Source organism: Myotis daubentonii, chromosome 8, assembly GCF_963259705.1.
Source record: "Myotis daubentonii chromosome 8, mMyoDau2.1, whole genome shotgun sequence".
In the NCBI taxonomy this organism is placed as follows: domain Eukaryota; kingdom Metazoa; phylum Chordata; class Mammalia; order Chiroptera; family Vespertilionidae; genus Myotis; species Myotis daubentonii.
In genome coordinates, this window is record NC_081847.1 from 59045205 (window position 1) to 59064033 (window position 18829).

An 18829-nucleotide genomic window follows, 5' to 3' on the forward strand; every position below is an offset into this window, starting at 1 on the left:
CTCATGATGAATAATATTACATTGTGTATATGTACTACCACATCGTTTTTATCCACTGAATTGGCATTTAGGTTGTTTCCATATCTTAGCTATTGTAAATAATGCTGCGATAAACATGGAAGTGCATATATCTCATTGAAATCCTGTTTTGCTTTGATGTTTTCTTCATCTCCCTCCTCCTGCCACCCCCATGCCATGTATTTTAAGACACTGAGTCACCTCCAATACTACTTGTGAAGTTAGTATCCTTATCTATGGGATTTACCTTTAAATGTAGCCAGTATCTGATTTCTTTGCCTGGGTGCTTCCTTTAAATCCTGTTTCCATATACCCAGAAGTGGGATTGCTGGACAGGAAGTTTTTTAGGAACTTTTATTGTATTCTCTAGTGGTTGGACCAATTTACATTCCACCAATGATCTATAAGAGTTAAACCTTATTTTAGTCAAATTCTCTTTACATACTCTTTTCTAGTAGCAATAATCCTTTTGGCCAAGAACTTCTTCCACTCCTAGGCCCTGTGCCTGGTTAGGTCTCCTATGTATCTGCCTTTGCAGCTGGGGCAGCTCCCCAAATAATGGCCTGTGCAGATATTGGCTCTTCTCCATTTTCTGGGCATAAATACTTTCTAGAACTCTCCTCAAGTATGAGTATATGATAGATTCACAAACAATTCTCATGATTTCATTCATTTTAGGCCTGCATTGTATGCTGCCCTTTCTAACATAAGTACAATATACTTGTGAGATATTTGAGGGAAAGAACTAGCCAATATGTTATGTTGTTTCTTAATCTCTGACTGCATCCTACAAACTGTACATAGAGTAGTGCTGGTCAAATGTGTGGCAGCATGTGAGGACTTTCTGTCTTCAACTCTCTCAGCCATTAGAAAGTATTTTAACTTCTACTCCTCTCACGCATCTACCCTTGCTGATGCTCATTCCCTACTGCAGAGGGACAAGGGGTAGAGAGGTGAAAAGCCATCACTAGAGCAAGAGAGGCAGAGAAAGTCTCCAGAAAACAGTGTCCTACAGGAAATCTGCAGTTTCAGGAACCTCTCTTCATAAAGGGATCATGATTTGGGGTCCGTGGGCCTCTTAGAAGTCTATGGATGAGTCTTAGGGTCCAGAAATCCCCTCAACTTTCCAGCAAAGTTCTGTGTGATATATATTTTTCTGTAGAGGTTGTTCACAGTTTATAAAGTTTTAAAGAGTCCAGAACAAAATGAAAATTTAATCTCTGCTTTTAAAAGAAGTCTTCAGAAAGTGGCATGAGGTAATAATGCTGCTCCCAGAGTCTCACCTTTTCCACGAAGTACAGGATGCCCTCATGGCCACGCTGGCCAGGGGGTTTCCAGCTCAGCACCACATAACTCGGGGTGGCCTCGGTGACAGAGAGGTCTGTGGGAGGTCCAGGAACAATACCCTCTGAAAAACAACAAGGAAAGTGAGGGGCACGCACTCTGGGGAACCCAGGACACAGGCACAGATGTTTCTCTATCGCTGAAGGAAGGCTTAGTTATTGCTTTGTAGGATAAAGAAGTACCTTGTTTCCAAAATTCCTCCTAAGACAGTCATTCCTAATTAAAAGCCACAGTTTTACTTTCTTTGCTGGACAATTTTAATTTCTTTATTAGTCCTAAAAAACAGCTGCAATGACACAAGTTATCTTTTTTTGTTTTGTTTTGTTTTTAATTAAATCTTTATTGTTCAGATTATTACATTTGTTCCTTCCTTTTTTTTTCCCCCCATAACTCCCCTCCTCCCAGTTCCCGCCCCACCCTCCGCCCTCACTCCCCACCCACTGTCCTCATCCATAGGTGCACGATTTTTGTCCAGTCTCTTCCCACATCTCCCACACCCCTTTCCCCCCCCAAGAATAGTCAGTCCATTCCCTTTCTATGTCCCTGATTCTATTATAATCAACAGTTCATTCTGTTCATCAGATTATTTATTCACTTGATTCTTAGATTCACTTGTTGATAGATGCATATTTGTTGTTCATAATTTGTATCTTTACCTTTTTCTTCCTCTTCCTCTTCTTAAAGGATACCTTTCAGCATTTCATATAATCCTGGTTTGGTGGTGATGAACTCCTTTAGCTTTTCCTTATCTGTGAAGCTCTTTATCTGACCTTCAGTTCTGAATGATAGCTTTGCTGGATAAAGTAATCTTGGTTGTAGGTTCTTGGTATTCATCACTTTGAATATTTCTTGCCACTCCCTTCTGGCCTGCAAAGTTTCTGTTGAGAAATCAGCTGACAGTCGTATGGGTATTCCCTTGTAGGTAACTGAGTTTCTTTCTCTTGCTGTTTTTAAGATTCTCTCTTTATCTTTTGCTCTTGGCATTTTAATTATGATGTGTCTTGGTGTGGTCCTCTTTGGATTCCTTTTGTTTGGGGTTCTCCGCGCTTCTTGGACCTGTAAGTCCATTTCTTTCACCAGGTGGGGGAAGTTTTCTGTCATTATTTCTTCAAATAGGTTTTCAATATCTTGCTCTCTCTCATCTTCTGGCACCCCTATAATTCTGATGTTGGTACGCTTGAAGCTGTCCCAGAGGCTCCTTACACTATCCTCGCATTTTTGGATTCTTTTTTCATTTTGCTTTTCCGGTTGGATGTTTTTTGCTTCCTCGCATTTCAAATCATTGACTTGATTCTTGCGCCCCTCTGGTCTGCTGTCGGGCGTCTGTATAATATTCGTTATTTCAGTCCGTGTGTGCTTAATTTCTAGTTGGTTCCCCAATATAAGATCGAGGGTCTTATTAGTTTTTGTGTAGATCTCATTAAGTTTATCGGCAGCTTCTAAACAGTTCTTGAGAGACCTTAAAAGTGTGGTTCTGAACTCTATTTCTTCCATTGACAATTTTGTCCTGTTTCTTTGTCTCCGCATTTTGTTATGCTTCCTTGGTGCACCCCCTAGTGGTCTTTGTTCGCAGTCTTATAGATAAATCTTGATTGTTGTAGCTAATTCCAGGGAGGGTTTGACCTCCAGGCCAAGTGGCTATGAGAATCAGCTGTGTCAGCGGTGAGAGAACTTCTGTCCTCTAGGGAGGTGCTAATCTAGCCTTTGCCTGAGGCTATCCGGCAAATGCCTCTGTGCAGGGCTTGGGCGGGGCGGGTCGCACAGGATCAACAGGGTGGGCCAGAGAGAGCAGTTATGGCGGCTCTCAGTCCTGTCCCCAGGGGCTCTGCCTCTCTGAGTCCCAGCACCCGCTGCAAAGCTCGGAGAGAAAGCTGCACTCGCTCTGACCGAAGCCAGACAGTCCCGCTTCTCCCGTTTGAGTCTGGGTCCCTAAAGACTCGCCCGGATCTGGTGCTCAGAGTCTGCGACTCCCTCCCGATTGAAAACAACAACCGCGCCCTCCACCGCCAGCCCGCTCCACGCACTCCGCACCTCAGAATTTGACTTCAGCACTGCGCCTCCTCTGAGTGTCCGTATGCGTTTCTCTTTCCTCCTAGTTGTAGGACTTCCACTCAGCCAGCGTTCCTGTGGTTCTGGGTGATGTCCCTTCCGTTTTTTGGTTTCACTTTTGAAGTAGTTGTTCAAAGCAGCAAACTCCGGCGTTAACCTATGCCGCCATCTTGGTTCCTCGACACAAGTTATCTTTTATATTTTTACCAAAAGGAGTGGAATAATAGTTTTCTAATGCAATTGATTGATCGATTGACTGATTAAAGTTTTCTAATTCTTTAAATTACAATTTACATACTATATTAGTTTCAGTTGTACAATATATGGTTAGACATTTATATAGTTTACAAGGTGATCCCTCTTCCTAGTACCCATCTGACACAATACAGAGTTATTACAGTACAGGGTGGGGCACAACTTCTATTAGCTTTTTTTAAATAGAATATCTTTTCCACGATGTTTGAATAGCAAACAACGTTGGGATATAGACAGCATATCCTCTAGGGCAGTGGTCGGCAAACTCATTAGTCAACAGAGCCAAATATCAACAGTACGACGACTGAAATTTCTTTTGAGAGCCAAATTTTTTAAACTTAAACTATATAGGTAGGTACACTGTTATTAACTTAATTAGGGTACTCCTAAGGCTTAGGAAGAGCCACACTCAAGGGGCCAAAGAGCCGCATGTGGCTCACGAGCCGCAGTTTGCCGACCACTGCTCTAGGGCAAAGAGTTGACTGTTTTCTGACCAGGATAACAAAAGGTGATATAGTTCTCCAGAGAAAGTTTGGTTAGGTTTGGTAGACGCTCCTAATAAGATTGTGGTTTCCTTAGTGTAAGGCTTCTCAGTTGAGACACAAATCTACTGTGTGTGCAGCATCCACCTCTGCTGCCCCACATAACCCTGTGGGATTGGTGGGGAGGGGCAAGGGAAACCAAAAAGAATATGAAGCTCATGCTGTCTGCAGTGCTGTGAGGAGAAGAGTCCCAGGAGTCTCATGTCTCTTGCCAGTATCTGTGAAACTAATAGGAAACATTAGCTCAAAAGTAGGGTAAACTTTTAGACACTCCATGGTTCCTGACATCAAAGTGATCCCTCCATGTGAAACAACTACAATACTGAGCAAAATATATGAAATGACTGTTTACAGACATCAGATATTAGTCAGCATAGGACAGTGATGGCGAACCTTTTGAGCTCGGCGTGTCAGCATTTTGAAAAATCCTAACTTAACTCTGGTGCCGTGTCACATATAGAAATTTTTTGATATTTGCAACCATAGTAAAACAAAGACTTATATTTTTGATATTTATTTTATATATTTAAATGCCATTTAACAAAGAAAAATCAACCAAAAAAATGAGTTTGCGTGTCACCTCTGACATGCGTGTCATAGGTTCGCCATCACTGGCATAGGACAATGATTCCCTATAGATAGGAAACAATTAGGCGAGTCCTGCCATAGTCCTAGCTTGCTGTGTGTAGAGTTTCAAGGCAGCAGCTCACGAAGAGGAGCCCAGGTAGAGCCTGGCAGTCTCCCCGAGTGGAGGAGAAGCTGGACTTCCCAGGAGAGTAAGGCATCCACAGAAAGAATCATAGGGATGAACACTGGAGGAAAGGGCTGCACAGAGAGCAGGCTTCAGAGATCTGCAGAGGGTCCCTCTAGAGTGCTCACATGAGTGCTGATCAGCTCATACATGTGAGGAATCCACCTGAGATGGGGAAAACCCACACAAAAGAATTGAAGGGAACAATCTTCAAAGCTCACGTTGGGCCTGAGAGAATTCATGTTCCCACCAGCCGGAATGGAAATCTCCTAATTCATGGGGCATCCGGAACAGTACTCAGGAGGGCATTTCCTCTGTAGTGAGGCCAAATTACTAGACTAAAGGCTTCTCTGATTACACTAAACAAAAGCAAGCCTTGAAAGGATTATTTCCCCAGAACAAAGCTTAAGAGTATTTATAAAAATACAAAAATATCCATCACCAAACACTGTAAATTCAAAATGTCTGGCATCTCATTAAAAAAAAAACAAGTATGCAAGAAAATACAAACCATAATGAGGACAAAACAATCAATCAATAAAAACAAAACCAGATAATGTCACAGATGATAGAATTAGTAGACAAGGACATAAAGAAGTTATGTCCAAGAAGATAAAGATTGAACATGTTAATTAAAAACATGAAAAATATTAAAATGATACACAAATTCAAAGATTTATAAAGAAAAAAACACCACTGGCTGGAATTCACAGCAGGTCAAACACCAATGAAGAAAAGGATGCCCAGCCGGTGTGGCCCAGTGGTTGAGTGTCAAACTATGAACCAGGAGAACACAGTTCGATTCAGGTCAGGGCACATGCCCAGGTTGTGGGCTCAATCCCCAGTGGGGGGCATATAGGAGGCAGCCAATCAATGATTCTCTCTCATCATTGATGTTTCTACCTTTCTCTCCTTCTTCCTTCCTCTCTGAAATCAATAAAAATATATTTTTTAAAAACTGTCCATCAGAATCATACACCAAGTGAAGACATATTTTAAAATGAAGATGGAATAGAGACTCAACAAAGAAAAAATAAGTCATAACCATCAAGCCAGCACTACAAAAAAATATTAAATGAAATGTCTTAGGTAGAAAGTAATATCAGATGGAAATTGAGATCTATACAATGAAATGAGCAACAGAAATGGTAAAAATGAGTGAATATCGAATATTTTTTCTTACTTTCTAAGTCTTTTTGAAAGATAAGCTATGATTTGAACAAAAATAATAACATTGTACCATATGGCTTAAAATAAATACACAAATAAAATATATGATAACAATAGCACCATGGTTCAGAGGGGAAATGAAATAATACCATTGAAAGTTCTTATACTACTTGTGAAGTAATATAATATTACCTGAAGATAGGTTGTGACACAATGTATAATATAAATTCAAAACTACTATAAACTAAAACAAAGAATTATAGCTAATAAGATAACACAGAAAACAAAATAATAAAAAATACTTAATACAAAAGAAAGTAGAAAAAGATGAAAAGAAAAACAAACAGATGGAATAGACAGAAAACAAATAGCAAGATGGTAGGTTTAAGTCAAATCATATCAATAATCACACAAAATGTAAATGGCTCAAACACCCCAATGAAAAGGCAAAGATTACCAGATTGCATAGGTCTAGCTTTTTTATACTGCCTACAAGAAACATGATTTAAATATAAACACACACATAAGTTAAAAGTAAAAGGATGAAAATCAGATGCCATGCTAAAACTAATCAATATAAACTTGAAAGGTTATATTAATACCAGGCAAAGTAGATTTCCAAGAAGGAAAAAACACATTACTATGGATAAAGGGACTTACTTCATAATAATAAAGTGGTCAATTCATAAGAGAATATAACAATAAAAATGTTTATGCATCTCATAACAGCATCAAAACATGAAGCAAACCTTGTAGAACTAAAAAAAGAAACTGATAAACATATCATTTAATCAGAGGTTTCATCACTAGCAATAATTGATAGAACAGTAGATAGAAATCCATCTATAATAATAAAAGCATAATATGCTAATTAGACTAGGCATCCTTCTGGATGATCTTCTGGACGAAGCCAGGGCTGGGAGGGAAGCCCAGTCCCAGAGGGAAGCCCGGGTCCCGGGTGCCAGGGGGAAGCCAGTGCTGGTAGCCGAGGGAAGGAAGGCCTACTCTTGCACGAATTTCATGCATTGGCCTCTAGTTAAGGATATAAAAGACAATTGGAATACCAGCAGATTTTTGTAGAAATTTATAAGCTGGTTTTAAATTTTACATAAAAAATGCAAATACTTAGAATAGCCAAATAAACCTTGGGGGGTGGGGGGAGATTAGAGTTTATACTATCTGATTTCAAAACTATGAAACTTAAAAAATAAAAACACGAGAAAACCAAGATGGCGGCATAGGTAAACACGGGAGTTAGCTGCCTCGAACAACCACTTCACAAATACAACTAAAAGACGGAACGGACATCGCCCAGAACCACAGGAAGACTGGCTGAGGGGAAATTCTTCAACTAGAAGGAAAGAGAACAGCATACGAGACTCAGAGGAGGTGCAGTGCGGAAAATACAAAGGTGCGGAGGTACGCGCCGAGCGGGCTGGTAACTGAGGGCATGGTTGTCGTTTTCAATCGGGAGGGAGTCTCAGATTCTGAGCTCCAGTTCTGGGCGAGTCTCTAGGGACCCAGACTCAAACGGGAGAAGCGGGACTGTCTGGCATCGGTCGGAACGCGAGGGCAGCTTTCTCTCCGAGGTTTGCAGCGGTTGCTGGGACTCTGAGAGGCAGAGCATCTGGGGACAGGACTGAGAGCAGCGATAACTGCTCCCTCCACCCGCTCTGTTGATCCCCTGAGACCCGCCCCGCCCAAGCCCTGGGCAGAGCCATTTGCCAGATAGCCTCAGGCAAAAGTTAGATTAGCACCTCCCTAGAGGACAGAAGTTTTCCCACTGCAGACACAGCTGATTCTCACAGCCAGTTGGCCGGGAGTTCAAATCCCCCTAGTATTAACTACAACAATCAAGGCTTAACTACAACAAGACTGCGCACAAAGACCACTAGGGGGTGCACCAAGAAAGCATAAAAAATGCGGAGACAAAGAAACAGGACAAAACTGTCAATGGAGGAAATTGAGTTCAGAACCACACTTTTAAGGTCTCTCAAGAACTGTCGAGAAGCCGCCGATAAATGTAGTGAGATCCTCAAGAAATCTAATGAGACCCTCGATGTTGTGATAAAGAACCAACTAGAAATTAAGCATACACAGACTGAAATAACGAATATTATACAGACTCCCAACAGCAGACCAGAGGAGCGCAAGAATCAAGGCAAAGATTTGAAATGCGAAGAAGCAAAAAAAACACCCAACCAGAAAAGGAAAATGAAAAAAGAATCCGAAAATACGAAGATAGTGTAAGGAGCCTCTGGGACAGCTTCAAGCGCACCAACATCAGAATTATAGGGGTGCCAGAAGATGAGAGAGAGCAAGATATTGAAAACCTATTTGAAGAAATATTGACAGAAAACTTCCCCTACCTGGTGAAAGAAATAGACTTACAGGTCCAGGAAGTGCAGAGAACCCCAAACAAAAGGAATCCAAAGAGGACCACACTAAGACACATCATAATTAAAATGCCAAGAGAAAAGACAAAGAGAGAATCTTAAAAGCAGCAAGAGAAAGTAACCCAGTTACCTACAAGGGAATACCCATACAACTGTCAGCGGATTTCTCAACAGAAACTTTGCAGGCCAGAAGGGAGTGGCAAGAAATATTCAAAGTGATGAATGCCAAGAACCTACAACCAAGATTACTTTATCCATCAAAGCTCTCATTCAGAATTGAAGGTCAGAAGAAACCAAGATGGCGGCATAGGTTAACACAGGAGATTGCTAACTCGAACAACTACTTCAAAAAAAACAACTAAAGATGGAACGGACATCATCCAGAACCACAGGAAGGCTGGCTGAGTGGAAATTCTACAACTAGGAGGAAAGAGAATATCATACCCAGACTCAGAGGAGGCGCAGTGCTGAAGTGAAATACTCAGGTGCGGAGTGCACGCGCGCGGAGCGGGCTGGCGGCGGAGGGCGCGGTTGTTGTTTTCAATCGGGAGGGAGTTTCAGACTCTGAGCTCCAGATCTGGGCGAGTCTCTGGGGACCCAGACTAAAACGGGAGAAGCTGGACTGTTTGGCTTCGGTTGGAACTCGAAGGCAGCTTTCTCTCCGAGGTTTGCAGCAGTAGCTGGGACTCTGTGAGGCAGAGTCCCTAGGGACGGAACTGAGAGCAGCCATAACTGTTCGCTCTGCCTGCCCTGTAGATCCCCAGGGACCCGCCCCGCCCAAGCCCTGGGCAGAGCCATTTGCCAGATAGCCTCAGGCAAACGCTAGATTAGCACCGCCCTAGATATCCAGCACAGAAGCTCTCCCACTGCAGACACAGCTGACTCTCATAGCCAGTTAGCCTGGAGGTCAAATCACCCCCAGTATTGCCCACATCAATCAAGGCTTAACTACAACAAGACTGCGCACAAAGACCACTAGGGGGTGTACCAAGAAAGCATAAAAAATGCGGAGACAAAGAAACAGGACAAAACTGTCAATTGAGGATATTGAGTTCAGAACCACACTTTTAAGGTCTCTTAAGAACTGTCTAGAAGCCGCCGATAAATGTAGTGAGATCCTCAAGAAAACTAATGAGACCCTTGATGTTATGATAAAGAACCAACTAGAAATTAAGCATACACGGACTGAAATAATGAATACTATACAGACTCCCAACAGCAGACCAGAGGAGCGCAAGAATCAAGGCAAAGATTTGAAATGCGAAGAAGCAAAAAAAACACCCAACCAGAAAAGGAAAATGAAAAAAGAATCCGAAAATACGAAGATAGTGTAAGGAGCCTCTGGGACAACTTCAAGCGTACCAACATCAGAATTATAGGGGTGCCAGAAGATGAGAGAGAGCAAGATATTGAAAACCTATTTGAAGAAATATTGACAGAAAACTTCCCCCACCTGGTGAAAGAAATAGACTTACAGGTCCAGGAAGCGCAGAGAACCCCAAACAAAAGGAATCCAAAGAGGACCACACCAAGACACATCATAATTAAAATGCCAAGAGCAAAAGACAAAGAGAGAATCTTAAAAGCAGCAAGAGAAAGAAACTCAGTTACCTACAAGGGAATACCCATACAACTGTCAGCTGATTTCTCAACAGAAACTTTGCAGGCCAGAAGGGAATGGCAAGAAATATTCAAAGTGATGAATACCAAGAACCTACAACCAAGATTACTTTATCCAGCAAAGCTATCATTCAGAACTGAAGGTCAGATAAAGAGCTTCACAGATAAGGAAAAGCTAAAGGAGTTCATCACCACCAAACCAGTATTATATGAAATGCTGAAAGGTATCCTTTAAGAAGAGGAAGAAGAAGAAAAAGGTAAAGATACAAATTATGAACAACAAACATGCATCTATCAACAAGTGAATCTAAGAATCAAGTGAATAAATAATCTGGTGCCGAAACCAGTTTGGCTCAGTGGATAGAGCGTCGGCCTGCGGACTGAAAGGTCCCAGGTTCGATTCCGGTCAAGGGCATGGAGGAGAACCAAGATGGCGGCATAGGTTAACGCTGGAGTTTGCTGCTTTGAACAACTACTTCAAAAGTGAAACCAAAAAACGGAAGGGACATCACCCAGAACCACAGGAATGCTGGCTGAGTGGAAGTCCTACAACTAGGAGGAAAGAGAAACGCACACGGACACTCAGAGGAGGCGCAGTGCTGAAGTCAAATTCTGAGGTGCGGAGCGCGCGGAGCGGGCTGGCGGCGGAGGGCGCGGTTGTTGTTTTCAATCGGGAGGGAGTCGCAGACTCTGAGCTCCAGATACAGGCGAGTCTTTAGGGACCCAGACTCAAACGGGAGAAGCGGGACTGTCTGGCTTCGGTCAGAGCGAGTGCAGCTTTCTCTCCGAGCTTTGCAGCGGGTGCTGGGACTCAGAGAGGCAGAGCCCCTGGGGACAGGACTGAGAGCTGCCATAACTGCTCTCTCTGGCCCACCCTGTTGATCCTGTGCGACCCGCCCCGCCCAAGCCCTGCACAGAGGCATTTGCCGGATAGCCTCAGGCAAAGGCTAGATTAGCACCTCCCTAGAGGACAGAAGTTCTCTCACTGCTGACACAGCTGATTCTCATAGCCACTTGGCCTGGAGGTCAAACCCTCCCTGGAATTAGCTACAACAATCAAGATTTAACTATAAGACTGCGAACAAAGACCACTAGGGGGTGCACCAAGGAAGCATAACAAAATGCGGAGACAAAGAAACAGGACAAAATTGTCAATGGAAGATATAGAGTTCAGAACCACACTTTCAAGGTCTCTCAAGAACTGTTTAGAAGCTGCCGATAAACTTAATGAGATCTACACGAAAACTAATAAGACCCTCGATCTTATATTGGGGAACCAACTAGAAATTAAGCATACACGGACTGAAATAACGAATATTATACAGACTCCCGACAGCAGACCAGAGGAGTGCAAGAATCAAGTCAATGATTTGAAATGCGAGGAATCAAAAAACACCCAACCGGAAAAGCAAAATGAAAAAAGAATCCAAAAATGCGAGGATAGTGTAAGGAGCCTCTGGGACAGCTTCAAGCGTACCAACATCAGAATTATAGGGGTGCCAGAAGATGAGAGAGAGCAAGATATTGAAAACCTATTCGAAGAAATAATGACAGAAAACTTCCCCCACCTGGTGAAAGAAATGGACTTGCAGGTCCAAGAAGCACGGTCAAGGGCATGTACCTGGGTTGCGGGCATATCCCCAGTAGGAGATGTGCAGGAGGCAGCTGATGGATGTTTCTCTCTCATCAATATTTCTAACTCTCTATCTCTCTCCCTTCCTCTCTGTAAAAAATCAATAAAATATATTAAAAAAATAAATAATCTGGTGATCATAATAGAATCAGGGACATAGAAAAGGAATGGACTGACTATTCTTGGGGGGGAAAGGGGTGTGGGAGATGCGGAAAGAGACTGGACAAAAATCGTGCACCTATGGATGAGGACAGTGGGTGGGGAGTGAGGGCGGAGGGTGGGGTGGGAACTGGGAGGAGGGGAGTTAGGGGGAAAAAAGAGGAACAAATGTAATAATCTGAACAATAAAGATTTAATTTAAAAAATTTTTTCCATCCCTTCAAAAAAAAAAAGAATTCAAGGTCAGATAAAGAGCTTCACAGATAAGGAAAAGCTAAAGGAGTTCATCACCACCAAAGCAGGATTATATGAAATGCTGAAAGGTATCCTTTAAGAAGATGAAGAAGAAGAAAAAGGTAAAGATACTAATTATGAACAACAAATATGCATCTATCAACAAGTGAATCTAAGAAAAAAGTGAATAAATAATCTGATGAACAGAATGAACTGGTGATTATAATAGAATCAGGGACATAGAAAGGGAATGGACTGACTATTCTTGGGGGGGAGGAAGGGGTGTGGGAGATGCAGGAAGAGACTGGACAAAAATTGTGCACCTAGGGATGAGGACAGTGGGGGGGGGGGGGGTAAGGGCAGAGGGTGGGGTGGGAACTGGGTGGAGGGGAGCTATGGGGGGATAAAAAGAGGAACAAATGTAATAATCTGAACAATAAATATTTACTAAAAAAAAGAAAGAAAGAAAGAAAAGAAACATCAAAAAAAAAAAATAAAAACACCCATAAGGCTTCTATAGCTACATAAAAGAGAAAATAAAATTTATCAATAGAGATTGCAGAAATAGATCCACAAACATGCAATCAAATTCCACGTTACTTGGGAAATGCAAATTGAAACCACTATGCACCCACACTATGAAATACCACTATACACTACTAGAATGTCTAAAGTTTAAAAGACTGCATGCCAAGTACTGGTGACAATGTGGAGCAACTGGGGAACTCCCATAGAGAAACTACTGATGGGAATGTAAAATGGTACAACTATTTTGGAAAACAGTTAGCAGTTTCTTAAAAATTAAACATAAACCTACCATATGACCTATCCATTCTACTCATCGGTATTTATCCAAGAGAAGTGAAAGCATACGTCACACAAACACTTCACAAAGCTTTCATAGAAACTTTCAATGGTGAATGGATAAACTGAAATGAATTGATACAAACATCAACATGAATAAAACTAAAAATAATTATGCTGAGTAAAAGAAACCAGACAAAAATGAGTATGATTCCATTTATCTAAAATAGTGGGCAATGCAAATTATAGTGACAGAAAGCAAATCAGTGATGGCCTGGAGATGGGGAAGAAATAAAAGGGAGGTATTACAAAGGGATGTGAGGAAATTTTAGGGGTGATGGATATGTTCATTATTCGGATCACAGGTTTCACACGTGAACACATCTGTAAATATTGTCAAATTGTACATTTTACAAGCATGTGGTTTAGTGTATGTCAATTATATCTCAATAAAACGTTTTAGGAAAAGTGCTTCTCTGACAATATAAGTTATTTTATGATATCCAAATGTTCCAGAATGTTCTTTCCAAAACATCTTAATATGCAGTGTACCATCCATCCACTACAGCTAACCAGCAAAGCAAAACACTGGCAATAGTATTTGAGGAAAATGTAGCTTTTACCTCTAGGTTCCTCTTCAGTGACAATGATCTGTCCAGTCCAGGGTGCTGAAGGGTGACCTGAACAGAGATAAAAATAAAAATCGCAAACATTCACAACAGCAGTTTCAACTGCACTTATAAACCGATTAACTGGCCAGGTTAGTCACAAATGGGTTTGTTACTAGTTGACTTATGTATTGTTCTAAAGAATCTTACTGAACATGTATACAGTATTGTGTCCTTGAAGAATTCACAATCTGCTGGAGCTTGGAACCTGACTGAACTGAGTCGCCATTTCTAGAATTGTATTTACACAAGGGAGGTAAATAACCTGTGTTTAATTACTGTTCCATATAGATCTCTTGAAACATGTAGGCTCTCTCATACCTTCTTAAGGGAGAAACCTTTCTGGAACAATTGCAAGCCCAGTAGCTATTTATCTGTCATAACAAAGATGAAAGAGGAGAGCTCGAGCGCTGATGGTGCAGTACAGCTCAACAAAAGCAATTTCTTGCCATTGCATTCAAAACTGTTGTCTACAAAGGAAACCAGTTTAGATCTTAAGTGTGGGAAATGGATGAGATGAGGAGTATAAACTTAAAAAGGAAATTCATGTCTGTGATCCCACAGACACCAGAAAGAGAAAATTATTCAACTCCTGCTCTAATTAAAGGACTTTTGACCAGATTTTGTGCCAAAACAGAAAGGTAATAAACAGTATAACTTATTTTCAGCTCAAAAAAATCTTATTTTTATTGGAATTTATAGAAAAAGAGTAAATGAATGTATGAGATGGAATTAGGAAAAAGAGATGGAAGCTGGATGTTATGTGAAAAGTAATCAGAGAGCTATCAAGTAGTGTGATTAGAAAAAGTCTCCAGAGAAAAAGTAGCATTATTTTACTTAGATTTTTATGATGCTACTACATGTACTTAAGGTAAAAGAAAAAAAAAAAAGTAACACTGCAGCCCTAATCAGTTTGGCTCAGTGAATACAGCATCAGCCTGTGGACTAAAGGGTCCCAGGTTTGATTCCCGGTCAAGGGCACTAACCTTGGTTGCAGGTTCCTGGGCCCTGATGGGGTGCGTGCAGGAGGCAACCAATTGATGTGTCTCTCTCACATCGATGTTTCTCTCTGTCTCTCCCACTCCCTTCCACTTTCTCTAAAATCAATGGAAAAATATCCTTGGGTGAAAATTAACAACAACAACAACAATACTGCAAATAAACCACAGACCAGTAGTCCTCATCTAAGGTGAGTTTGCTCCCCAGAGACATTTGGTAATGTCTGGAGATAATTTTGTCACAAGGGGCGGGGGGGGGGGGGGAGCGCTATTGGCCTGTAGTAAGTAGAGGCCAGGGGAGCTGCTAACATCCTATAATGTACAATGTAGACTCCCCATAACATAGAATTATCTGGCCTAAAATATCCACAGGACCAAGGTTGAAAAATCTGGTATAGAGTGAAATGTTAATTTACAATAATTCTTCTAATGCCAGTTTATGGTTACTTTTATTGAGGGTGCCATATGGGTTCCCATGAAACAAATGCAGAGCATAATTCATGTACCGTAGTTTTGATGTCGATACTTGGAGGCTAACTGGATGAACAGATTATTTTTGACTGTCTATAAGGAAACTCAAGTATAGATCAGATATAATATTTTTCCTTTAATAGAAAGAAACTCATTTTACTGAGATATTAATAGTGAATAGATGAGTCAAAAAACAAATACTTTTTTGTTCTCATGCTCCTCAGTCCTCCTCCCCACCTTAAGGATTTTCTGATCAATAAAGGATTTCTTATTCTCTGTGCCCTCTAGTGGAAGGGGGAGGAATAACTTTGCAATGAGATCTGTAGTTCTATTAAAAAATTTTTTTAAAAGGTTCAGGAAGACCCTAGAAAATGAAAAATACTTACTTCTAAGTCTTGCTTTCTCAGCTGGGTCCAGAGCAGCTGCAGGCTCAGAAACACGAGATGGTAGACCTATTCCAGATTTATTCACAGCCCGTACTCGGAATATATAAGAACGACCTTCTAACAATCCAGTGACTGGGAAACGAGCAAACTTCACAGGTGTGTCATTGCATTGAGACCAGCTATCTGTGCCCACCTCACATCTAAGGAAAAAAGAGCGATCAATAAGAATGTTAAGAGAAGTATGGCTAAATTCATAGTTTCAACGCTGCAAACCTACCCAGTTGCTTCAGATTTTTCTACAAAATATCCAGCTCAAGCGCGGTTCAATAGTTATTTAATTGAACTCAATTCCACTCAACTGTAATGTATCTTCTCTAACAAGAAAAAGAAGCTCAGCTCCTTCTTGACACAGACATGTCCTTTGACCACACTAAAAATATGCAGCTGCCCTAACCGGTTTGGCTCAGTGGATAGAGCCTCGGCCTGTGGACTGAAGGGTCCCAGGTTCGATTCCGGTCAAGGGCATGTACCTTGGTTGCAGGCACATCCCCAGTAGGGAGTGTGCAGGAGGCAGCTGATTGATGTTTCTCTCTCATCGATGTTTCTAGCTCTCTATCCCTCTCCCTTCCTCTCTGTAAAAAATCAATAAAAATATATTTTTTTAAAAAATATGCAGCTAAGGGCCTTGGGTGTTAAGTAGAGGAGATATGATCTGGGATGGGGCTGGCGGGGAGAAGCAGGCTGGTATGTACAGTCTCTACATTGAATAGACTAAGGGGAGGATTGGTCAAACATCTGCCTGGCTGATGTCTTCAGTTCCACCATTAGCGACTTCTTTAGGCATTTTTGTTTAAATTATGGAACTATTGCTGAGAAAGTTAGCACCTTAAAAGATACTTATCTGTACTGTAGTTTGGAGAGAGCTCACTTGAAGGTCACTGCCTGCTGTGCAGGTGGGAGGGTGAGGAGGGTACTGTAATTGTTTCTTAGCAGATGAGATTCATGAGATGCAGTGAAATTCCCAGGCCTGGATTTAAACACTTGAAACCTCAGATTTCTAACTGGGTGCTTTCAACAGTTGATGCCTGGGGATAGAGTGGCTACACCCCAGGAGACAAAGATGTGAGTTCTATCATGTTATAGCCTGATCCACAGGGCTTTACTTCAACATGTGATTGAAGTAACTCATCATTCTTCATGAGTAGAGTACTGGACTTTTCATTTATATCACTCTCCCAACACAGCTTTATGTCTCACTCTCCCAACACAGCTTTATGTCCAACATGTATAATTCACAAATGATTCTCATGGGGGGGGGGGGGGGTGGTTCCAATGGCAGTGCAAAGGTGGTTGTAGCGGGGGATTTATGTTTATTTATCATCACCCTTCCTCTTGGAGATAAATATTTTTCCTCAACTTTATGTAAAGTGTTAGCAAATATAGCTTCACTCCTTGCCTTACATCCACTTTTCCCCTAAATCTTCCTTTGTAGGAATTATGGAGCTGTTATAAATGAATGTGTGAGGCTAGGACAATTCTCCAAACTGCCCCTGCCCCCTACCCTCTCTCTGTAGATTCTGTTGTGGTGACTCAATGATCCTACAGCATGCTTCCTAACCCTCCTGTGGGCAGGACAAAGGCGGAGAGCCGCTGCTCTGGAGCTGTCTACAGCATGGTGGAACAGAAAGAACACACACAGCCGGGCTGCTCTCTGAGTTCTAGTTCTGCTAGAATTACACTATGTGACTGTGTTTCCTCATTAGCATGTGGCCTTCGGTCAGCTACTCATTTCCTAATCATAGTAAGAGTACATACCTACCTTTCAAAGGATGGTTATGGGGTAGTGGTCAATATATGAGACGGGCTTAGAACAGTGCCATTCACATGGCAAATGATGAATAAATATTACTCATAGTATTGTTATTTTTTTATTTTGACTAAGGCAAGAGAAAAACAAAATGTACTTATTGTCTCTGGTTTTTCAATGATCAAAGTTTGAAAATCCCTTAGAAATTTGCCAAAGATAATAAGGCAGAAATTGTAAGGATGCAAAAGAATCTGTCTAAAACTTCACTGTTCTTCATTACCAAAAAATAAAATAATGTAGAAGCATTTAGTATACAATTAAATAGTATATAATTTATTATAAAGTTTTCTCTGGATGGTATTGAGATATATATATATATATATATATATATATATATATATATATATTTACTGCTATAAATATCAGGCTTAATATACCTTAGTACAACTTTGTTGTATCATAGTAGCTAAATTATCTGTTCCTAATAGTTTTTACAACCAAATTTTATTACTCAAAAAATGGAAAGAGAATTAGAGCAACTATTTGAATAGGAACTAAGTCAGACAATAATTTATTTAGGTTGATAATATAAAATTTTTATCTTTGTTGTCTAAAGTTAGTGTATAAGTAATATGTAAGACCCAATTACCATAAATCAAAGTCTCTAAGTTTTAGAGAATGTAAAAAGTAAGAACTTGTAGATAGAACATAATTTAATACTACTGATATTTGTGATTTCTTTTTCTAATTTGAAATCACTTCCTGAGATTTAAATAAAATTTTGTTAGTATTCATAAAGTATTATTATTCATGTAATATTCTTAAATTGCTGACATACTAGGATTATGGACATTAAATATATTAAATACCACTTATTTGACTTCTAAAGTGACCTCTATTAGGTCTATGAATTTATAGTTTTCTTGCCAAATTAGTGACTTGTGCTGGTCATCAAATTCAAAGGTTATCTTTGGAATTTAGGTATATACCTATCTATAGCTATATCAGTCTACATCATCTATACATACACATATATATGTATATACACATTTACATGTGTGTATACATATATATAAATGTATTTATATGAGAGAGAGAGAGAGAGAGAGAGAGAGAGAGAGAGAGAGAAAGGGAGAGCGAGAGAGAGAAAGGGAGAGAGAGAGAGGGAGAAGGAGTGAGAGGAGACCAGAAAAGAAAATATTTCACCTAGAAATGGTGGGAGAAATCAAGCATGCATCTCTATGGCCAAATCACTCTAACTAAAGTTAGACTAAGTACTAACTTATCAATAAAATATCCCAGAATAGGACTCCCTCCATCCACAGCTGGCTGTTTCCAGGTGACGATGATATAATCTTTGTTGGCATCCACACACACCACATCCAAGGGAGAGGCTGGGGCTCCTTCAATCTCTGCATCACCATCTGTGGAGACACAGAAGGATCCCATTAGCCCTCTTACATGTGCTCTGAAGCCCTCAGACTGGGTTCTTAGTGCACACATTTCAGTGGCTACATCTTTGAC

The 18829-nt window shown here is 40.8% G+C and overlaps 1 protein-coding gene across 2 annotated transcripts in view; it reads right to left on the minus strand.

Moving 5' to 3' along the window:
• MYOM1 (myomesin 1) overlaps positions 1-18829 on the minus strand; it is a 132046-nt gene that overhangs the window by 58002 nt on the left and 55215 nt on the right. For both annotated transcript variants that reach the window (XM_059706538.1, XM_059706539.1), the window contains exons 11-14: positions 18588-18729; positions 15499-15698; positions 13599-13655; positions 1302-1426 (exon numbers count right to left, since the gene is read on the minus strand). In XM_059706538.1, the coding sequence (XP_059562521.1) occupies positions 1302-1426; positions 13599-13655; positions 15499-15698; positions 18588-18729 (524 nt within the window). The remainder of the gene's footprint in view (positions 1-1301; positions 1427-13598; positions 13656-15498; positions 15699-18587; positions 18730-18829) is intronic.